At 42.1% G+C, this 24,633-nt stretch overlaps 1 protein-coding gene and 1 non-coding gene across 3 annotated transcripts; both read right to left on the bottom strand.

Annotated features, from left to right (window-relative positions):
* Nucleotides 1-70: 70 nt before the first annotated feature.
* LOC115156704 (60S ribosomal protein L5) lies at nt 71-4,848 on the bottom strand. 2 transcript variants are annotated; one of them, XM_029704300.1, is made up of 8 exons: nt 4,741-4,848; nt 3,471-3,540; nt 2,375-2,490; nt 2,135-2,269; nt 1,434-1,636; nt 899-1,076; nt 499-587; nt 71-239 (listed from the first exon to the last, which is right to left on the bottom strand). In XM_029704300.1, exons 1-8 carry the CDS (start codon nt 4,741-4,743, stop codon nt 137-139), a joined length of 897 nt encoding a protein of 298 aa, XP_029560160.1. In that variant the 5' UTR covers nt 4,744-4,848; the 3' UTR covers nt 71-136. The 2 variants fall into 2 exon arrangements, with proteins under 2 accessions (XP_029560160.1, XP_029560162.1); XM_029704302.1 differs by lacking the exon at nt 3,471-3,540 and having other exon boundaries at nt 4,741-4,821.
* On the bottom strand, nt 1,268-1,391 carry LOC115157812 (small nucleolar RNA SNORA26). The gene has a single exon (XR_003868567.1). It is a non-coding gene; the product is annotated as a small nucleolar RNA SNORA26 (small nucleolar RNA).
* Nucleotides 4,849-24,633: the final 19,785 nt, after the last annotated feature.

The raw sequence follows: 24,633 nt of genomic DNA, 5'->3' as shown, positions 1-24,633 counted from the left end.
TGCTAAATCAACTCATTCAATTACACCAGAATTTCCCTCAAATATAAAAAAAAACGGCAGTATACAGGAAGCCATTCTCGCAAAGTGACGGTGAAACAAAGTCATTTGCAATACATTTATTAAGCCAGCGGTCCGTCTAACCGTCCGCCGCCTCTGCTTCCTGTGCTCGTAGAAAGCTGGCCTTTTTCTGGGCGACGCGGTCCTTTCTCTGTGCCAACGAGAGTTTGGCGCGGTTCCACCTGCGACAGAAAACAATACCCCCATTAACCATCAGCACAGTGAATGAGATTAAAGACCGATAGCTCAAAGTTGACGCTACAATATACAGTCGCTTCTCTCAGCCCCGTCTTGAAAGGACAATGGACATCAGCTGTTGCAAATGAAGGACCAACTACATTTTGCTCAGCATACTTTGTATCATCATAAAGAAGCACTACCCCAATGCACAATATCCAAATGTTCCCAAGTGAAAAGCCAGCAACTGTGTACCAAACCCACCTCTTCTTCTTGATGTCTTTTTTGGGTTTCTTTTCGTGGACTGGGTTCTCTCTAATGGCAGCATGTGCTTTCTTGTACATCTCCTCTACCTGAAAGAACACATTGTTTAGACCGAGGTAAGGTAACAAAAACAGTTCAACCTTCAGCACTATCTGGTCATTCATCTCGCTTCTCTCAGCCCCGTCTTGAAAGAACAAAAAAAAACATCAGCCGTCGCAAACGAAGGACCAACTACAATTTGCTCAGAGGTCTTGGAATCATCATCAAGAAGCAGCGAATTTAACGTAGCGTGTTTAAAAGGAGTTGCCAAACCAACTGATACTCTCCCATTACAGGATCAGGAGTACAGGCTTTCCCGTCACTAATGTCTGATTCAGTGGCCTGTGTAAAATGACCTTACTGTGTCTGGAGTGACTCCGTTCTTTATGAAGCGGGAGAACTGTTTCTTGTAGGCGTCTTCGTCCTCCTCCATCAGGTAGCTCATGTAGTCCGACACGTTCATGCCCATGATGTGTTTGCGATGCATCTCTGCGTTGAACTCTTTGCTCTCCATGTCATAGCCTGGGAAACGTTTCGTGCTGAGGAGCGAGAGGTACCACACCGATTACTTTGGTCGATTTAGTGGACAGTGACTTTGAATAGTCAAATTAAAAACGAAGTTTTCCATAATAACATTTTAAAATGACAAAAAGGCAATGTCTTATTACAGAATTGATAGTCTAGTCTTGGGCAAACATTTTCCGATGAAGTGCAAAAGAGACGTGGACACATTTGTATCTCCCGACAGGATCCGCAGTGAGGTGTTCAGCCTTCACTACAGGTTTATGAGAGAACTATAATACTTTACCCCTCTGTGTTGATCATATAGGACATTTCAAGTCCTAGATGGGCAAAAAAGGGGATCCATATTCAGCTTTAACCTGCACTCAACTAACCTGTGAGGAATTGAGAGGCCACCGTCTACGGCGCCCTTTAGTGCTCCGAACACTTTGTTGCCCGTCGACGTCCTGGCTAGCCCGGCGTCTAGAAAACACGTGAAGGCCCCCGGCTGGCCGTCTATACTCTCCACGTTGAACTCATCTCCCGTCACCTCCACCTGGCCCTCGTACACCTGGTCCAGGCCAAACTTGTTCAGCAGCTGAGGAGCGAGAGAGAACGATGTTTCATTAGAGAAATGCAGTCTAACATTTCGCAGCAATCCTGGTTGCAAATGTATATCCTCAAATGAATAGTAGCTTGCTATACTGAAATTAATTGCATTCACTGATAGACGGAGGCCACACGACTGTAAAAGCAGGTAAAGAATATCCCCATACCAGCGTCACAGGTTAGAGAAAATTATAAGCTTCAGAAAACTGTACACACAGGTCTGTCTTCCCCTTTCAGCATGATGCAGGTCTTCATTTAAAAAAAATCAACAATTAATTTGCCAGTGCATCAACGCCCTGACAAACAACTTTACTCAGGGTGAAGTCATTCCAGTATAATTACAGCGACGTCAACCAGCTTCCTCATGAAAACAGAGAAATTAACTATGAGAAAATGCGAGAACATTTTTTGCACGAGGCGTGTGTATGCATACAGTATGTGTGTGTAAGCATGCATTAGGGTGAGCGTGTGTGTGTCTGTCCCTTACCCTGCGAGCCAGCAGTAGGCCTGTGCAGTAGGCTGCAGCGTAGTTTGTCAGTCCCACTGTGATGCCGTACTTTGGCAGTTCATGGGAGTAGGCGGCACTGACAATCTGGTCACCCTCAATCTTGGCGTAAGCGATCTGAAACAGAGATAGAAGTGGTGAGGGTCTGGATGTGGTAAAAAAATGTTTTTAATCAAGATTCTTAGAGCTGGGCAGGGACAAAAGCCTGCACACTGCACTCACCTGACAGCAGATATCTCTGTTGGAGAACCTCACGATCATCCTGTACTTGGGAGTGTTGTACTTGTTCTTGTCTTGTATGACCAGGCGCTTACGGGCAAAGTAGTCAGTCTTCCCCTCTGTCAAAGACAATCACACCAAACACACAACTGGCTAGTATGCCAGAATTAGCCAATCACTTGACTGTTTCTTCAGCACTTCTAGTAGTGCATTCATCTCGCTTCTCTCAGCCCCGTCTTGAAAGAACAAAAAAACATCAGCCGTCGCAAACGAAGGACCAACTACAATTTGCTCAGAGGTCTTGGAATCATCATCAAGAAGCAGTGAATTTATCACAAATTCACACAACTGGTTAGTGTGCCAGCATTTGTCATAAAAGGGAAAAAAATGTTTATTCTCCATTCTATTCAGTCAGTGGCTGCATTCCAAACACTTAACAGACACACCCTCTCCCCTCAGGGCAAGTGAATTTTAAATGGACCACCCTTGCCTGGAAATTCATCCCCCACCGATTGTGTTTTGAGCTATCGTTAGCTTATAGGTGCTTTATATGCGCTACGGTCAATTATGATTGCATGTCTACTTATATTAACTATAGAATTATTAATATACGCCTACTGTATGATAGCTAGCAAATTAATTAGCTAACTAGCATTAGCCTGCCTAGCTGGAACTTTTGAAGGAAAATGTTTTATTTCTACAATTTCCAAAAGCTAACCCAACAAAAACATTGTTACTTTTACGAGACGTGTTTGTGCACGAGTAGCCCAATTTCTAACTTATTTACTTTCACTTGTATGTTGACTCCATGTTGAGGTTTTACGTTTTGCCGGATTTTTCTTAGCGGATGTACAATCATCGCGAATTGAATTATGGGGCGGTTCAGGCCCCGAAGTGTACATAATTGTACACTCGCAAACTCCATTAAAAAACTAGGGCTGAGGGGCTTACGTAGCAAACTTCCCTTGCTTGGCTAATAATTTGTACCAACGACAAATAGGGTGTGTCTTTTATGAGTTTGAACCGCAGCCAGAAGTTGGCGAGAATATGACATATAAAGGGTGCGTGAATGTGCATTTACATATCAAGAAAAATGTACCTCGCCTTCTCCTGAATTTCACCTGGTATCTCTTGAAGTAGGCCTTACTTTTAACGACTTTCACAAAGCCCTGTAGAAAGAAAGAGGTGAAACAGCTGCCATTGCAGACTTCTGTCGAATGGTTCAGGCGTGTCAGCTACCATGTAATACATATTTCTGCAGGCTGGGCCCTAAATAAAGTGCATAAGCACAATGAATATAACGTAGGCCAAACGCCACCGAGGATAACACGCCTGTGCTTCTCACAGAAACCAGTTAATGTCGCCATCCCTCCCTCCCTCCCACTTTCCCTGGATGCCACTACTTCTGCTCAACAACAAAAAATGTGATCTCTCATCAAAATTTATGTCACTCCAAAATGACTGAGGTAGGGTGGAGTTTTACCCCAAGTTTGTCTACAATTGACACGTGTTATATTTAGCGCCACATAATGTACTTAACATGCTGCCGCTAAAACTTCCGGGTTTAAAAATGGTACAGCTCGCGCGGGTATTTGATATTTTTTTTGGGGGGGGAGATCCCCATCTTAAACCTGCGACAGTAACGAATAGTTGTGCATTGACTGCTTGTACGAATACATGTTTCCCTCCCTATGCCACTCATAACTTGAATACGTCTGTAGATTAATAGTTTTCTGCGAACACAACACGCTCACTAGGTAAAAAATATAGACAATTCTACTATGGGGTTGTTTGGCTTTCTATGCGTTACTAGTTTTGCTTGCAGAGGAAAACTAAATGTGGACAGTTTGTAACATCTTCAAAGTGCACCTCGGCAGAAACTTTTTTTCTTCTTGTTCCATTTCTTTTTTGGTTGAAGGCAAAAGTAAGCCAGCGCGGCGGTATGCATTACTATAGTGATTTCAGTAAACAGTACAAATCAGGCAGAAAACAACGCGAAGGCAGAAGTTTAAATATTTTAACTCTGGCGGCAAGTCCCGTTTACCGTGGAGGCTGGCGGCATTCACCGTTGTGTTCTCGTTGAAAAACAATTACATCTGGTTTGCCGTCTACCTCGTACCATCTAAACACAGCATTTGGGCTGACATCTACAACAAACGTGTTTTTATGCCATTTGAAATGTTGAGGTAGGCCTTTGAGCGCCATATCGCCACGCTGGAACCTAGCCTACAGCTGACCGGCGAAAGTATGCCGCACAAATCCACCCTCATCCATTTCCAAAGAAACGTATATCCGACATGACTATGCATAATTACAAGTATACGCGGAACATGTTGTGGATTGTCAACATATGATGACAAAATACTGACCATTTTTGCTATATTTTCAACTTCTCAGTTGAAAGTCTTCCCAAGTAGCTGCAGAGTTGGTGAAATATGCTGACGTCGCAGACAGGATACCGCTTTCTATGAATAGAAACGGTAAAGCACGCCACCTACTGGATGGGAGGAAAAATTGTATGAATATTATTTTATTCATCGTAGTCTCGGGAAATCCCAGACCTTGTACGTTCCAAACACTTTAAAAGACAAACCCTATCCCCTCAATCGTCAAATCAAGTGGACACTTCTGATGACGTTTCATGGCGTCTGACAAGTATGCAGGGCGAGGGAGGAAGGAATGGTTTTTAAATGGACCGCCCTTGCCCGAAAATTCGTCACTCGTTCATCCCGCCCTGATGTGATAATAGTAAAAATGGTGGAGTTTTTGCATGTCCCGGTGCCCCGGGTGAGTAAAAATTTCGCTTAAGGGCCAAGGGAATGGTCTAAAAATGACAAACTCAGCTCAACCGGGGTACCGGGCAATGCAAAACGAACTTCACCAATATCAAAATCGGAGAGGAAGAGGCTGAGCGAGAGAATTTACCTCAACCAAAACGTTTCGTAATGCTTAGGCTGTTACAAATGTACTTATATAGGTGGATGATGCACGGGGCATTCCTGCAACTTTTAGAAAAACAACTTAATTGTGCCTGTTGTTCACATGTTTATCTGCCCTCTCATTGGCTAGTGGCCCCACCTGCTCTCTCCTGCCTGCAATCATTGAGAACATGTATTTCCATTAGAGCAGTCACTTGGCTATCTTGTCAATATAATAGATATTCTTTGTCTAAACGCAGCTGTATAGGGCAACAGAACATTGTTCATGTGGGAGGCAAACTGTCTGCCTGGGGACTAGGGAGACTACTAGCCTCGGCCCCCAGATAAAAGCCTGGGCAGAGGGTAGAAATATTACAGTCTCTGATGTCTCTCCTACCTGCGCAAGCAAGGTTACAAAAAGTGAGTCTTTTGCTAGAATAACCTATTTTGGTGTCTCAATTATTAACTTCATCATAATGAAGGCAAAGCCACAATACACACAACACAGGAAATAAAATGACCACCCTTTTAAACTACACTCAAAACAAATTCACAGTAAGCAAAGCATCCTTGTACTTCTACATGAACATTTCAAACAGTGTGTGGTAAAACCAGCTCTTTATTTGTGTTCCCTCGCACCAGATGGCGCTGCAGTGGATAGCAGCCATTTTATGGGCTCCTGACCAGTTCTGCAATTTTGTGCTTTTTTCTGCTGATCGTCATTTTTTTTTACATAATGTCTCCATTGTGTCATTGTAAATAAGATCGTGTTCTTAACTGACTTGCCTAGTAAAATAAAAACAATTAAAAACTGAAGAACATACGCACATCCAGGTAATTTGTGCAGGGGCTGGAGTTGTAAAAACTATTGGTCGCTAAACCCGGAGAAAGGACGGACCATGTGAAAAACGGTTGGTCTCTAAATCCGGCTAGAAGGACCACGTAAAAACGGTTGGCTGGTATGCCCTCACCCGCTCTATACTTACAACTGATTGGTTTGGTTCCGTCCTCTATAGTGCTGTCTGGTTAGAACATGATGTTGAGGCGCATCAATGTTCTCTTGATAGTCACCACCGCACACTCGCAGACACAGCTGTTTCCATTTGAAGATGTTTATATATGATTTTGGTCATCCCGAATGACTTGGAATTTTTTTGTTGTGGCTCATAAGACAAAGATATGAACACATGTAAACAGTATTAGTTAAGGGTTATAACTTTACAATATACATATATGTACATGAATAAATGGCAAATGGCATTACACTTACAACATGTCTATAAAGGGCTATAAACACAGCATCAATATAAACATAAACTTAAACAGTCATCTCTTAGAGAGAAAGAGAAGACAATTACTTAGGTTGACTAAGGGTCGAGATTTATGACACCCTCTCTCTCCGGCTTTGTGTGAGAATCTGCCAGGCTGAGACCTTATCAGAGCTGCCCTGGCGCCACCGGGTCTTTAAATTACTCTACGCATGAGCAAGCTCCAAGAGCTGTCTGGGATGATTCTGAAGCTCCCCATGACAGCGCAATAAAACACCTTAATAAAGGCCACTATGGAAACACTGTGTTAGCTTGTGCATGCAAAATACTATCTTTACCAATACAACAATTAAACCCTTTCTGCAAAAGTACTTGTGCAACCAATGCAATAACACTTATGGCAGTACGGAATAATACTACATACAATTTACATTTTAGTAATTTAGCAGACACTCTTATCCAGAGCGACTTACAGTAGTGAATGCATACATTTCATACATTTTTTTTTTTTATGTACTGGCCCCCCGTGGGAATCAAACCCACAACCCTGGCATTGCACACACCATGCTGGCGTTGCAAACACCATGCTCTACCAACTGAGCCACAGGCAAAGAAGTATTGGCAAAGAAGTATTGGCAACTCTAACATTGAAGAATAGTAACAGCCATACAGTAGAACATATGTCTGAAAGCTATCAAAGTAACAGGAAGTAATTGGTGGTAATTACCTATTATTACACAGTATGTAAAACCCCCAATGTTGCACGCGCAACATTCAGACATTCGTGTTACTGCCGACAATAAAATGTCCTCAGAAACTTGTGTCTTCTCCCTTCGGATGATGATAACACTCGTACCTGAGTGGGAGGGTGCAGTGTCCAGATGCACATTTCCAAGCGCTCTGATTGGTTGGGAAGGGCAGGTCTATGATGCGTGAGGGATAATTTAGGTAGGCTGAGCAGTCAAACTAACAGTAAAGGGAAACATGAAGGGACTGTGAGGGGAAGTTAAGTAGAGGAGAGGAGCACGGCTGCCTTTTTTACAGGAGTTGTAGGTGAATTCATGAAAAATAAAAAGGAAAACGCTGCACACTTGTTATAATAAAATCACCTGGTATCATGTGAAGCAGTGTGCAGCATTTTCCTTTGTATTTTACATAATGTCTCCGCCATCATTTCCTATGACTGAGAACAGCTTTTGGTCATCAGAAAAGTGATCACTAACCTCGATTTGGAAGACCATTTCTACTTCAACGAGTTGGCAGCTATAGACGTTCTTCTTACTCGGACCAGGCACTAATCCCCGGGACTCAAAAGAGGAAGCGATGGCGCAAGAGAGGCAGATGAGCCGGCATCCTAACGAGACTACGTTAGTGAGTAAATAAACCACCTCTACCCTCTATTCTGTTGCCGAACATACAGTCACAAGAGAACAAACTGGACGAGCTCCGTTCGAGACTGTACTATCAACGGGACCTGAAGAACTGCAATATTCTATGTTTCTTGAAGTCGTAGATAAACAAGGACATGGATTAGAATATGTTCCCGGATTATTCCGATGGCATTGAAGATTTTATCATATCAGTCACCGGCGTCATTAATAAGTGCATCGACGAAGTCATCCCCACAGTGACCATACGTACATATCCCAATCAGAAGCCATGGATTACATGCAACATCCGCACTGAGCTAAAGGCTAGAGCTGCCGCCTTCAAGGAGCGGGACACTAATCCGGACGCTTATAACAAATCTTGCATCGACCTACAACGAGTCATCAAACAGGCAAAGCGTCAATACAGGAATAAGATTGAATCCTACTATGTCGGCTCTTACGCTCATCGTATGTGGCAGGACTTGCAAACTATCATGGATTACAAAGGGAAACCCAGCCACAAACTGCCCAGTGACGCAAGCCTACCAGACAAGCTGAATGCTTTCTATGCTGCATTTTAGGAAAGCAATACTGAACCATGCATGAGAGCACCAGCTGTTGCGGACAACTGTGTGATCTCGCTCTCCGTAGCCGGTGTGAGTAAGACCTTTAAAAAGGTTAACATTCACAAGGCCACAGGATCAGACTGATTACCAGGATGTGTACTCAGAACATGTGTTGATCCGCTGGCAAGTGTCTTCATTGACATGTCAAAGACTCCAGCCACCCAAGTCATGGACTGTTCTCTCTGCTACCACATGGCAAGAGGTACCGATGCACCAAGTCTGGAACCAACAGGACCATGAACAGCTACCCTCAAGCCATAAGACTGCTAAATAGTTAACCAAATAGCTACCCAGACTATCTGCATTGGCCATTTTTGCACTAACTCTTTTGACTTATCACATACGCCGCTGCTACTGTTTATTATCTATCCTGTTGCCTAGTCACTTTGCTCGTACATATCTACCTTAATTACCTCGTAGTCCCGCACATCAACTTGGTACTGATACACCATGTATGTAGCCAAGTTATCATTACTCATTGTGTATTTATTCTTTGTGTTATTATTTTTCTATTATTTCTCTATTTTCTTTCTCTCTGCATTGTTGGGAAGGGCCCGTAAGTAAGCATTTCACTGTTAGTCTACACCTGTTGTTTACGAAGCATGTGACAAATACAATTGTATTTTATTTGAGTGTTGGTGAGTAACTGGTTACATGTAATCAGTTAAAAATTTTTTTTACTGTAATCGGTTACATTACCAGCAAAACTATTGTAATCAGATTACAGCTACTTTTGAAAAACTAGATGATTACTTCTTGGATTAGGCATAATTTTAAATTCAGAAAGGATGTTTGTGAAAAAATACAAGGACACCTTCCTGTTTTCTCAATGACATTCAATTCAGCATTGAAAAAAAGGAGCAGGTTTAAGTTTTTTCCACTTGAACAAGTCTGAACACAAGTCAGAGACCACTGATGGCACGCTAAATGCATTTGACGGATCCTTTTTGTCTTCTTCTAATGCTCCTTAAAGTGAACATAATATAAAAGTAACTGAAAGTAATCAGATTACGCTACAGAGTTGTTGTTTTTTTATAAAAGGTTACTTTATTGATTACAATTTTGAACAGGTAACTACTAACTGTAACGGAATACATTTACCCAACCCTGACTAGCACCAGTCGCTGTACTTAATATAGGTGATAATCACGGAGGGTAAGTCACTGGCCTGCTCGTGCTCTTCCATCCTTCCTGTCCTCGGGCTTGTCCGGTGGGGAGATCTTCGTGGGATATACTCGGCCTTGTCTCGGTATTAAGTTAGTGGCCTGTTGATATCCCTTCAGTGGTGTGGGGGCTGTGCTTTGCCAAAGTGAGTGGGGTTATATCCTGCCTGGTTGTCCCTGTCTGGGGGTAACTTTGGACGGGGCCACAGTGTCCCCTGACCCCCTCTGTCTCAGTCTCCTATATCTTTGCTACAGTAGTCTATGGGATGGGGGCTAGGGTTAGTCTGTTATATCTGGTGTAATTCTCCTGTCTTATCTGGTGTCCTGTGTGATCTTAGACATGCTCCCTCAAATTCTCTCTCTCTCTCTCTCTCTCTCTCTCTCTCTCTCTCTCTCTCTCTCTCTCTCTCTCTCTCTCTCTCTCTCGCTCCCCCCCTCCCGGAGGACCAGAGCCCTAGGACCATGCTTCAAGACTACCTGGCCTGACAACAACTGGCTGTCCCTAGTCCACCTGGTTGTGCTGCTGACCCAGTTTCTGCTGTTCTGCCTGAACCATGGAACCCTGACCTGTTCACCAGAACCTCCCCCCGCACATGCTGTCTCGACCTCTAAACGCTATGTAAAGCCAACTGACATTAACTCCCGAGGTGCTGACCTCTTGTACCCTCTACAACCACTGTGATTATTATTTGACCCTGCTGGTCATCTATAAACGTTTGAGCATCTTGAAGAACGATCTGGCCTTTATGGCCATGTACTGTTATAATCTCCACCCGGCTTTTTCCTACCCAATGTGCCTCTACATCTGGGGTTTTAGGCTCAGTTTCTGTTTAAGCACTTTGTGACAACTGTTGTTGTAAAAAGGGCTCTATGAATACATTGGATTGATTGATTGATAATTTATAAAGTGGGCCGGGTCCCGGTACCTATGATCCAAATGAGAGCCAGGCAGAGCTGAGACCCAGTATCTTTGGTTATGCAAATGTTTTATTATCTAATGAAACATTGTTGCCCACATTTAATTTTCCTCAGTCAACATCACGAGAAAGCAACAGCAAAATCCGACAATCCCATAGTATAATTGTTTATCTATTCAATAGGTCAGCTCGTCGCATTCTATGAGAGAAAATAATATCCTCTCAAAGCGCTTTCAAATTGCGAGTGCCGCACAGAACAGAAATCATGCCCAGTCATTGTACAACATTCTTAATGCAGTTGCGGGAAAAACCACCTCTGAAAAGAGGAGGATCACAGAGCTATTTAGTGTTACTACACTTATTTCTCAAATCCACAAAATATGCGAACTGCACCATTTTAGAATCAGTGTTCTTCTTCTCTGGTATAATGGCGTTCACACACATTGAATGTGCATTCCTCCACCTACTGTATGGGTAGTAAACTGTATAGAACCAGAGTTTATAGCAGCAGCAATGGTACCAATGGCGTTGAATGCGTAGTAGAGACCGGGGCTGAATGTACTAGGTAGGCCTACATAATATTCACTCTACATGATCCTTGGCTGAGTGCCAGTGGAACGTTTGGGACATTCAAGTCACCAATATGTTGTTAACTAGCAACAAGATCATATTTAGAGTCTGTGATCTAGCTAATGATTAGCCTAATTGGGTAAATGCAGATGGGCAACCCTCAGCCTATTTACACTGAACGTAAATAAAACGCAACATGCAAATATTTCAACGATTTTACTGAGTTACAGTTCATATAAGGATATCAGTCAATTGAAATAAATAAATTAGGTCCTAATCTATGGATTTCACACGACTGGGATTACAGATATGCATCTGTTGGTCAAAGATACCTTTAAAAAAAAGGTAGGGGTGTGGATCAGAAAAACGGTCAGTATCTGGTGTGACCACCATTTGTCTCATGCAGCACGACACTTCTTCTTTGCATAGAGTTGATCAGGCTGTGCGAAGTTGCTGGATATTGGCCGGCACTGGAACACACTGTTGTACACATCTATCCAGAGCATCCCAAACATGCTTAATGGCTGACATGTCTGGTGAGTATGCAGGCCATGGACGAACTGGGACATTTTCAGCTTCCAGGAATTGTGTACAGATCCTTGCTACATGGGGCCGTGCATTATCATGCTGAAACATGAGGTGATGGCGGCAGAGGAATGGCATGACAATGGGCCTCAGGATCTCATCACAGTATCTCTGTGTATTCAAATTTCCATCTGATAAAAGGCAATTGTGTTCGTTGTCCATAGCTTAAACCTGCCCATACCATAACCCCACCGTCACCATGGGGCACTCTGTTCACAACGTTGACATCAGCCAACCGCTCGCCCACACGACACCATACACACTGTCTGCCATCTGCCCGGTACAGTTGAAACCAGGATTCATCCGGGAAGAGCACACTTCTCCAGGTGCCAGTGGCCATCAAAGGTCATATTTTTTCCATTGAGGTCAGTTACGATGCTGAACTGCAGTCAGGTCCCTGGTGAGGACGACGAGCATGCAGATGAGCTTCCCTGAGACGGTTTCTGACAGTTTGTGCAGAAATTCTTCAGTTGTGCAAACCCACAGTTTCATCAGCTGTCCTGGTGGCTGGTCTCAAATGATCCCATATGTGAAGAAGCCGGATGTGGAGGTCCTGGGCTGGTGTGGTTACATATGGTCTGCGGTTGTGAGGCTGGTTTGACGTACTGCCAAATTCTCTAAAATGACGTTGGAGGCGGCTTATGGTAGAGAAATAAACATTCAATTCTCTGGCAACAGCTCTGGTGGACATTCCTACAGTCAGCATGCTAATTGCACACTCCCTCAAAACTTGAGACATGTGTGGCATTGTGTTGTGTGACAAAACTGCACATTTTAGAGTGGCCTTTTATTGTCCCCAGCCCAAGGTGCACCTGTGTAATGATCATACTGTTTAATCAGCTTCTTTATACGCCACACAGGTCAGGTGGATGGATTATCTTGGAAAAGGAGAAACACTCACTGACAGGGATGTAAACAAATGTGTGCACAAAATTTGAGAGAAATACTATTTTTGAGTTTATGGAACATTTCTGGGATTTTTTAATTCAGCTGATGAAACACGGGACCAACACTTTACATGTTGCGTTTATATTTTTGTTCAGTGTATGTAAGTATAGCCACTATGCTGCATCAGTTGGGCTACAACAAGTGATAATGCTTATTGCTAAGTATTACACCTGCCTGATAATATGGACCAATATGTTATTGGGCTCATTCCTTCATTTTGGAGTAGGATGTCCTTTAAAAAAGTCACAAGAATTCACCTTCTCACAGTTATTATCTCCACAGAAATTGTAGGTCCCTCTGCGACCTGTATGTAGTATGCTGGGATATGTGCTTTTAGTATATTATATCAGTAACACTTTACTTAACCATGTCATAATATGTCATAACAGCTAACATAATTTGTCATAACCTGTCAGAATATGGTCATAACACTGTAATGACTGATATATTTACACCTGTTGTGACATATATTGTGTTAATTCATGGCAGATTATGACACCTACAAAAAAAGTGTCAAAACCCACATTTATTCAAATGTATTTTTTCCCTACCAAGAAGTTTCCTTTCTTTCGAAAGTTTGTTTCTTAAATCTTTCGTTGTTGTAATGAATTCTTTAAAGTCATGTTTTTACACTTTATGACACTGTCAAGAAGCATTATGATCACACTGTGTCACTTTACTTGGACTAAGAAAATTCATTTTATGACACTGTCAAGAAGCCTTATGACCATCATAATCATAAAAGCCAGATAGGCCTATCACGTACATGCCCTTATGTCAGTCATCAGTCAAAAAGAGGGTGTCTTGTCCTGCTCCTGAAATCTGCTCCTGTATTCATCCCAGTCATCAACAACAGAGAATTGGTGTAAGTGCATGTCTGACATAACGTGTGCTCAATTACAATGACTATTAAATATGGTACATTTCAGAAAATGTTATATAACATAAAAATACTGTTGACAAGTAGGCTATGGTGTAATGGAATGTTGTTGTTTTCTTTAGGGGGGGGGGGTCGTTTTTGGGGGGAGCATCTAAAGCTCATTACCTGCGTTTCTAGCCGTCTCTACTTAGAACAAAAAGTAAGCAAAAATGTCCACAGTCATCAAGCTAGGTAAGAGATCATTATTCAGTATGTTTAAGTGATTGATAAGACTGAACTAGATCAATGATAATTCAATAATCAATATTGTGTTGCACCTTTAACCATTAGCCTAACAAATGAACAACTCCTACGAATAAGGTACAAAGACCTATGTTTTGATTATCTTTATTTCCGACATCTTCTATATCAAATTTCAGCCAGACCGCCCAGCCAGCCAGAGCCGCCTGCACGCTCGACCCCCACAAGTCTAGTCAATAACTCAACTCTCTCCCAACAATTTCCTTCCCATCCTTTTTTTTATGTATCAAGAGAAAGTTTTGAAAAACAAAAGTTGAATAAAAACACACAAAGACAGTACATTCTCCATATAATTAATGTCATAGGCCTAATAGTACTGTAGAGCCCGTTTTACTTACAAACAATATAGCTGGGTCACCCCGTCCTGCCCCTAGGGGTCCACGGCCCTGCAGCGCCGCAATCCAACACACCCCACTCAACTTTAGGATATTGGTGTGTTAGGCCAAGGCCAGAGTGACAACCAACAGTACGGCAGACCCCCAGGGCCAGGACTGAGCAGCTCAGCAGCTAGGGATTGCCTAAATAGGTATCGCCACTGATGTGGGCATGTTTCCAATACAGACTCCTTTTGTCGTACTGTATTCCATATAAGGCATCCAGACCGTATGAAAGTTGCACAGTATACCCTTAATCTTGTAATAAATCAAATCTAGTGATACATAACTTGGCGGGTAGGAGCATTGTGCCAGTAACCGAAAGGTTGCTGGATCGAATTCCCGAGCTGACAAGGTAAAAATCTGTCATTCTGCCCCTGAGCAAGGCAGTTAACACACTGTTCCCTGGGCGGCGAAGACGTGGATGTCGGTAAAGGCAGCCCTCCGCACCTCTCTGATTCAGAGGAGTTGGATTAAATGCGGAAGACACATTTCAGTTGAATGCATTCAGTTGTACAACTGACTAGTTATCCCCCTTTCCCCCTTGACGTGTATGCCGTCCATTGTGGGAGGATAACCAACCTTCCAGTTAATGGCAAAGCATTTCTTAGCCGCTATAAATGCTATGTTACACAGTTTCTTCTGATAACAGTCTCCAGCATCAACATTTCCAAGCAAACAAAACCAGGGAGAATCTGTAGACATGCTGAGATAAAAAGAACATACTCTTTGCCAGAATTCAGCCAGCCTTCACAAGATCATAACATACAAATATGTCCCCTTTTGTGTTTTACACTTCCAGCAGAATAATACAATGTCTGAGTGCAGGATATTCAGTTTCACTGGCATATAGTACATTCTATGGTCTTAAACTGCAGTAATTTATGTCTTATATCTTACATGAACATGTTTGGGCATTCTGTCATAGAGTATCTTTTCTTTCACTCAAGTATGACAATGATGTACTTCTCCCACCACTGCTGTATCATAACGTGTTATGACACTAAGTGTCAAGTAAAGCGGTACCATTATATGTCTTGGTAAATGTAATTGTACCGGCTTACATTTACCAAGACACCAGCAGAGAGCAGCAGCAACCCATTTCAATGTACAGTAAGTAGCCCTACAGTTTGTGATCTCAGAATAAGGCATTTGAGCCACTCCCTAGGCTACATGCTAAACATGTAGCTATGCATAGTGAACTAGCTTTCAACCTATAGCCTATACTTTGTACTCTTTTACTTTTTAGGGGTTCACAGCTAAGCTGTATATTGCCTTAATTATTACATGTTTTTTCTTTACATGGTCAAATAACTCAAGCATAGATTGGTAACTTTTTCTAATTTCGACATACAGAAACTGGCCATGAGTAACTTGGTCAAAAAGAATGGCACTAATTGGCCAATAGGGGATTCTGTTATAAGCAGTCTCACTTAAACCCTCATATCCGTCACCCCGTTTTTATCTAGAGACTTGAAACTTTGTATGTCGGTGGTTTTCCTCATGGTGAAAAAATGTGCCTCAAGGACCCATAAGGTCCATCAGTATAGATTTTCCTCCATCTTGGAAATTTTGGAAAACCTTTCCTCTCAATAACTAAATGACACCAACTTCGGTATCAACTAAGTTTTAGAAAAACTAAGGGATTGGTTAAGAGATGGCTGAGTTATTGATAAACCAAGAAATCATTTAAATCCTTTGTAAATCCACTCCACAATGTCCTATCAACTTGAAAAGTTTAGGTTCATCACAGGCATTACCATAATGAACCTTCTTCAGTTTGGCATTGATATCTTAAATTCACAATTCACTTTTTTAACTATGTAACGCTAATGCTTAAAATAATCCATAAAATATCTTCTTCTCATAGACTAAAAGTCAGATTCACTCCAAATTTGGTCTTTAGACTCATCACAATAGTCCTTAAAGAGTTTGAGAAAATAACGTTGATGCATTCAAAGATGGCCACACTATACCAGTAGATGCATATTAACACACATGCTAATATGCTACAATATGCAAAAAATCTTCTTCTCATGAACCATAGGACCAAATTTGGAATGTATGTCCATGGTACATGTCTTCATTTAGTTTGAGGGAAACTAAGTTATTGGTCAAAAGATGGCTGAGTTATTGACAAATCAAAAATCTGATTTAAGTGTCAATTTAAACCACTGTAAATCCACTCCACAGTGGCCTATCAAACTTGTCATCGCTATCATGGATGTGCCTAAGATGAACAACAACAAATTTGGTATTGATATAACAAACAAGAAAACTATTAACAACTCATTCTTTGCAAATGTAACACTGATGCTCAAAGTCATCTGCAATCATCTTCACCTCATGAACCCTACATAAGATTCACTCTAGATGTTGTGTTTAGACATTACATCAGTCTTTAATGGTTTTGAGAAAAAAGTAGATGCATTCAAAAATGTCCGCACTGTACCTATAAATGCACGTTAGCACATATGCTAATGTACAATTATTAAAAATGTTAACCATAATCCAGATTAACTCCAGATTTGGTATATACACTACCGGTCAAACGTTTTAGAACACCTACTCATTCAAGGGTTTTTCTTAATTTTTTTACTATTTTCTACATTGTAGAGTAATTGTGAAGACATCAAAACTATGAAATAACACATATGGAATCATGTAGTAACCAAAAAAGTGTTAACCAAATCAAAATATACTGCTCAAAAAAATAAAGGGAACACTTAAACAACACAATGTAACTCCAAGTCAATCACACTTCTGTGAAATCAAACTGTCCACTTAGGAAGCAACACTGATTGACAATACATTTCACATGCTGTTGTGCAAATGGAATAGACAACAGGTGGAAATTATAGGCAATTAGCAAGACACCCCCAATAAAGGAGTGGTTCTGCAGGTGGGGACCAAAGACCACTTCTCAGTTCCTATGCTTCCTGGCTGATGTTTTGGTCACTTTTGAATGCTGGCAGTGCTTTCACTCTAGTGGTAGCATGAGACGGAGTCTACAACCCACACAAGTGGCTCAGGTAGTGCAGCTCATCCAGGATGTCACATCAATGCGAGCTGTGGCAAGAAGGTTTGCTGTGTCTGTCAGCGTAGTGTCCAGAGCATGGAGGCGCTACCAGGAGACAGGCCAGTACATGAGGAGACGTGGAGGAGGCCGTAGGAGGGCAACAACCCAGCAGCAGGACCGCTACCTCCGCCTTTGTGCAAGGAGGAGCAGGAGGAGCACTGCCTGAGCCCTGCAAAATAACCTCCAGCAGGCCACAAATGTGCATGTGTCTGCTCAAACGGTCAGAAACAGACTCCATGAGGGTGGTATGAGGGCCCGACGTCCACAGGTGGGGGTTGTGCTTACAGCCCAACACCGTGCAGGACGTTTGGCATTTTCCAGAGAACACCAAGATTGGCAAATTCGCCACTGGCGCCCTGTGCTCTTCACAGATGAAAGCAGGTTCACACTGAGCATGTGACAGATGTGACAGAGTCTGGAGACGCCGTGGAGAACGTTCTGCTGCCTGCAACATCCTCCAGCATGACCGGTTTGGCGGTGGGTCAGTCATGGTGTGGGGTGACATTTCTTTGGGGGGCCGCACAGCCCTCCATGTCCTCGCCAGAGGTAGCCTGACTGCCATTATGTACCGAGATGAGATCCTCAGACCCCTTGTGAGACCATATGCTGGTGCGGCTGGCCCTGGGTTCCTCCTAATGCAAGACAATGCTAGACCTCATGTGGCTGGAGTGTGTCAGCAGTTCCTGCAAGAGGAAGGCATTGATGCTATGGACTGGCCCGCCCGTTCCCCAGACCTGAATCCAATTGAGCACATCTGGGACATCATGTCTCGCTCCATCCACCAACGCCACGTTGTCACACAGACTGTCCAGGAGTTGGCGGATGCTTTAGTCCAGGTCTGGCAGGAGATCCCTCAGGAGACCATCCGCCACCTCATCAGGAGCATGCCCAGGCGTTGTAGGGAGGTCATACAGGCATGTGGAGGCCACACACACTACTGAGCCTCATTTTGACTTGTTTTAAGGACATTACATCAAAGTTGGATCAGCCTGTAGTGTGGTTTTCCACTTTAATTTTGAGTGTGACTCCAAATCCAGACCTCCATGGGTTGATAAATTGGATTTCCATTGATTATTTTTGTGTGATTTTGTTGTCAGCACATTCAACTATGTAAAATAAAAAGTATTTAATAAGATTATTTATTTCATTCAGATCTAGGATGTGTTGTTTAAGTGTTCCCTTAATTTTTTTGAGCAGTGTATATTAGACATTTGAGATTTTTTAAATAGCCACCCTTTGCCTTGATGACAGCTTTGCACACGCTTGGCATTCTCTCAACCAGCTCATGAGGTAGTCACCTGGAATGCCTTCTTAAAAGTTTATTTGTGGAATTTCTTTCCTTAATGCGTTTGAGCCAATCAGTTGTGTTGTGACAAGGTAGGGGGGTAAACAGAAGATAGCCCTATTTGGTAAAAGACCAAGTCGATATTATGTGAAGAACAGCTCAAATAAGCAAAGAGAAATGACAGTCCATCATTACTTTAAGACATGAAGGTCAGTCAATCTGGAAAATTTCAAGAACTTTGAAAGTTTCTTCAAGTGCAGTCGCAAAAACTATCAAAAGCTATGACGAAACTGGCTCTCATGAGGAACGCCACAGGAATGGAAGACCCAGAGTTACCTCTGCTGCAGAGGATACATTTATTAGAGTTTCCAGCCTCAGAAATTGCAGCCCAAATAAATGCTTCACAGAGTTCAAATAACAGACACATCTCAACATCAACTGTTCAGAGGAGACTGTGTGAATCAGGCATTCATGGTCCAATTGCTGCAAAGTTACCACTACTAAAGGACACCAATAAGAAGAACAGACTTGATTGGGCCAAGAAACATGAGCAACGGACATTAGACTGGTGGAAATCTGTCCTTTGGTCTGTCAAAATTTGAGATTTTTGGTTCCAGCCACCGTGTCTTTCTGAGATGCAAAGTAGGTGAACGGACGATCTCAGCATGTGTGGTTCCCACCGTGAAGCATGGAGGAGGAGGTGTGATGGTGTGGGGGTGCTTTGCTGGTGACACTGTCTGTGATTTATTTAGAATTCAAGGCACACTTAACCAGCATGGCTACCACAGCATTCTGCAGTGATACACCATCACATCTGGCATACGCTTGGTGGGACTATCATTTGTTTTTCAACAGGACAATGACCCAAAACACACATCCAGGCTGTGTAAGGCCTATTTGACAAAGAAGGAGAGTGATGGACTGCTTTATCAGATGACCTGGCCTCCACAATCCCCGGACCTGAACCCAATTGAAATGGTTTGGAATGAGTTGGACCGCAGAGTGAAGGAAAAGCAGCCAACAAGTGCTCAGCATATGTGGGAACTCCTTCAAGACTGTTGGAAAAGCATTCCTCATGAAGCTGGTTGAGAGAATGCCAAGAGTGTGCAAAGCTGTCATCAAGGAAAAGGTTGCTACTTTGAAGAATCTAAAATCAAAAATATATTTTGATTTGTTTAACACCTTTTTGGTTACTACATGATTCCATATGTGTCATTTCATTGTTTTGATGTCTTCACTATTATTCTACAATGTAGAAAATAGTAAAAAAATAAAGAAAAACCCTTGAATGACTAGGTGTGTCCAAACTTTTGACCGCTACTTTATATGTATGTTTTTTTTTTAAAGAAATCACCATCTCACAAACTGCATTGTGAAATATCGTCTGACTCATGAGAATGTTGGGTTGAATTTAAGAACGCTCAATGTCCAAATAATAAGTCAGTTCGAGACAGAATTGCAACAAATCTGTGAACTCTATTTGACCTTTTTTGTTTTTACAGCAGCCACCTATTATGAGTGAATTTGAAAGTAACTTCTGCCCACAGGTCTGAGTCAACAGATGAGTCTATTTCCACTGATCAGAGTGTGAGGCATTGTGAATATGTTGAGCTTTGTCGTCATAAGAGGATGTGTCAATGTAACATTTCTTATGCATTTTGGATGTACACACCCTGCTGGATGTACACACCCTGGCAACTGAACCAATGTTCCACTTGGTTGCCCATGTATTTCTGCTACTCTGTGGCTTCAAAGTCCTGCAGTGATGGCAGGGACAGCCACACCCAGGTCAGCTAGCGTGAGTATATTTTAAGAACCGAACATCAGAAATTTGTTTTGACAAAATGTGTTCACTGTTGAAATAGGGTTCTTAAGAAAAAAACGGCCACGTTCCAATATCATTACTAAGTGTAACATTTAGAATACGTGCTCAATTCATTGCTTCATAATGAATGGTATCCTAGTGTGAATTTCTTGGGTCAGAGCCAATGACTCCCTTGTCGTTGAAGCAGCCATGCCCAGTGAAGTGTCCGCTCTGCTGATCCAGCTCCTCCCTGGCAGGGCCAGTTGGTGATGAGTAGAGATCATTGACCTATATGTGAAGATTCACCCAATGAGCACTCTACTGTGATTAATCAGTGCAGTGTCATGCTGCAGTCAAGCCTCAAGGAGGCCTCACCCCATGGGTCACAGGGGTCAACTATAGGACAGGATGCTTGAAACGTTGATTTAAAAGAAATCACTACTGTGTGTGTACCTAAGGGCCGGCCTTACCCTCCAAATAAAATATTAAAATATTGATAATTTATTTGATCGAGACGCACGCCCAAAGAAAGATGCATCAATCTCAGATAAAGGTTCCGAGCGAGCGAAACATCGCTTTTGTTTTTGAGGTGAATTCGGGGTCTGTAGCTTTTTTGGGGGGGGGGTACTGTCACGTCCTGACCAGTAAAAGGGATTATTTGTTATTGTAGTTTGGTCAGGGCGTGGCAGGGGGTGTTTGTTTTGTATGTTTCGGTGTTTATCTATTTCTATGTGTTTATCTAGTTTTATATTTCTATGTTGGGTTTTTGGCAATGACCTCCAATTAGAGGCAGCTGGTTGTTGTCTCTAATTGGTGGCCATATTTAGTTGTGTTTGTTTTCACTTGTGTTTGTGGGTGGTTGTTTCTAGTATAGTCTGTGCACCTTACTGGACTGTTTTCGTCGTTTGTTTATTTTTATTAAGTGTTTTCTTTAATAAAATAAGAAGATGAGCACTTTACCCGCTGCGTTTTGGTCCAATCCTTACAACGCTTATGACAGGGGCACTGTTTTGCCTACTCGGATGCTTTCTCATGGTGACATACAGTCGTTTCAGCAGAGAGCAAGAGGCGAAGTGAGAGGGTTCACTCTCAGCAAAATCTGATCTCTGGTGTCAACCTCTTGCGAATTAGAAAGGAAGTTGGCAGATACTGGCTTGCCCTAAAGTAAATTGAGGTTTTTGGCCAAAATTATATTTACTCTTGTCTAAATAAAAACATTCAAAATACTTCACCAGAGAGCATGACTTAGCCACAGAGGATCATTAGTTTATTTCTTTCAAATTACAAGCGTATGCATATGCCTATTTGTGAATCCCGCAATTTGGGCAGCGCGCGTGGCAATATGTCTAGCTGATTGAGTTGCGGCTGTGAGTGAAAAGCATCTAAAATATGTGTGAGAATAATGTGTCTTGAGTATAATTAAAAATGTAGCAACAAGAAGGGGAGGGCTGTGTGGCGAAGAAATTGTGTGTCTCTCTCAAGAATGAATGCACTCAGCTCTCCAGAATGCGCTCAGCTGTCTCCCGCTAATTCTTGCCCATTCATTGTTTCATTGTGTGAATTGTTTGCCCTTTGATGGTTTCTTTTGTATCAATTCCCTATTATATATGTCACCAGTAGGCCTAGTAAATGTACCATTAATCATTTTTTATTTGGTTACATACATTTGTGTTAATAAATGTATTATTTAGTCATATACCATTCTCATTCTTATAGTGGAAACGTTGTTTGCAGAGTTCACAACCTGCTACACTTGTGAGAAACAAGTTTTAGTTCATTTCATAACCATTAAGAGTTTTGTCAATCTTTTCGATGTCTTTTGTTTGGAGTGCTCCATGATCCACGAGCATGCTTCTGGTTTCTCTGTCCTGATAACATTGAGGGAGCAAGCGGTCTGAGCATGCATAGAAGTAGACCTAGCTGGCCTCCTGCATGCAAATGTGAGAAAGTGACCATTTGGAAATGTCTGATTGACTTAACTCACCACGTCCACCACTAATAAAGTGAGCTTCCCAGTAATTTTTTCTTCACCTCACACATTGCTAACGAAGTTTGTTTTGTTAACATCCATTGCAAATGATAGTTACTCAGTATTTTAAAAAAACGTTCAAACACTCGGGGCCTCAATAATCACCAAGCCTCAGTATGAAAGAGTAAACTATTATAATCTAATGATCCCATATATCCAGTGGAAACATCATAAAAACAGCTGTCTGTCCCAAGCTTACTGGCACAGGAAACTGAGGGCCCGGAATAGGCTAGTTGATACAATGTTGCAAGTTCGCCAGAGACAGTTTGGAGCTGGATCCAGTTGATGATTTGATACAATGTTGCACTTCACTAGCAATAACTCAAGTCAAGAAAGATAGAAAGGAAGAGACAGGCAGAGTGGAGAGATTAATTAGATTGAAAGAACCGGAATTGCCATCAGGATATTCTCAACTGTTTTTATTTGTCGGCTCTATGTATTTTACTTAGTTGACGATGGAAGTTATATGCCTACTGTTGCATTGGCCTATGCCCTATAGGCTATATTTTAGTTATATGCGCTCATAGGAGGTACCGTGAAAAAACGTCCCTGCCTACGGATATCAAAGGCCCATCTAACTAATTCGTTCTGGCGCAGGCCCTGGTGTACCTAATATTGATATCTATTTGATAATAAAAACAAAAAAAATACGTATTACCAGACATATTGAAGTTTTCTTTATATTCAAATCCCATTACCCGGCCATCCACAATAAGTAAACATTTTCCACCTCCTTGTCATGTTTGTGAAAAGGCTTTTGAGATAAGATGCAAAAGGTCAACAGTTCAGTTGAAGAACACTCAAAACATTTTGGAACATTAAGGATTTTGTAAAAATGTCTCTACAATTTTAGAAAAACCTGTTGCGCAGCAACTCACTGCCTTCCTGAAGACAAACAATGTATACGAAATGCTTCAGTCTGGTTTAAGACCACATCATAGCACTGAGACTGCACTTGTGAAGGTGGTAAATTACCTTTTAATAGCGTCAGACCGAGGCTCTGCATCTGTCCTCGTGCTCCTAGACCTTAGTGTTGCTTTTGATACCATCAATCACCACATTCTTTTGGAGAGATTGGAAACCAAAATTGGTCTACACGGACAAGTTCTGGCCTGGTTTAGATCTTATCTGTCGGAAAGACATCAGTTTGTCTCTGTGGATGGTTTGTCCTCTGACAAATCACCTGTAAATTTCGGTGTTCCTCAAGGTTCCGTTTTAGGACCACAATTATTTTCACTATATATTTTACCTCTTGGTGATGTCATTCGGAAACATAATGTTAACTTTCACTGCTATGCGGACAACACACAGCTGCACATTTCGATGAAACATGGTGAAGCCCCAAAATTGCCCTCCCTGGAAGCCTGTGTTTCAGACATGAGGAAGTGGATGGCGGCAAATGTTCTACTTTTAAACTTGGTCAAAACAGAGATACTTGTCCTATATCCCAAGAAACAAAGAGATCTTCTGTTGAATCTGACAATTAATCTTGATGGTTGTACAGACGTCTCAAATAAAACTGTGAAGGACCTCAGCGTTACTCTGGACCCTGATCTCTCTTTTGACGAACATATCAAGACTGTTTCAAGGAAAGCTTTTTTCCATCTACGTAACATTGCAAAAATCAGAAACTTTCTGTCCAAAAATGATGCAGAAAAATGAACCCATGCTTTTGTCACTTCTAGGTTAGACTACTGCAATGCTCTACTTTCCGGCTACCCGGATAAAGCACTAAATAAACTTCAGTTAGTGCTAAACACGGCTGCAGAATCTTAATCTGGAATCCAAAAATTGATCATATTTCTCCAGTGCTAGCCTCTCTACACTGGCTTCCTGTTAAGGCAAGGGCTGATTTCAAGGCTTTACTGCTAACCTACAAAGCATTACATGGGCTTGCTCCTATCTATCTTTCCGATTTGGTCCTACCGTACATACCTACGCATACGCTACGGTCACAAGACGCAGGACTCCTTACTATCCCTAGAATGTCTAAGCAAACAGCTGGAAGCAGGGCTTTCTCCTATAGAGCTCCATTTTTATGGAATGGTCTGCCTACCCATGTGAGAGACGCAGACTCGGTCTCAACCTTTAAGTCTTTATTGAAGACTCATCTCTTCAGTGGGTCCTATGATTGAGTGTAGTCTGG

Source organism: Salmo trutta, chromosome 21, assembly GCF_901001165.1.
Source record: "Salmo trutta chromosome 21, fSalTru1.1, whole genome shotgun sequence".
NCBI classification, from domain to species: Eukaryota; Metazoa; Chordata; class Actinopteri; order Salmoniformes; family Salmonidae; genus Salmo; species Salmo trutta.
Note: the sequence above shows the minus strand (reverse complement) of the source record. Positions and strands in the feature narration are given on the sequence as shown.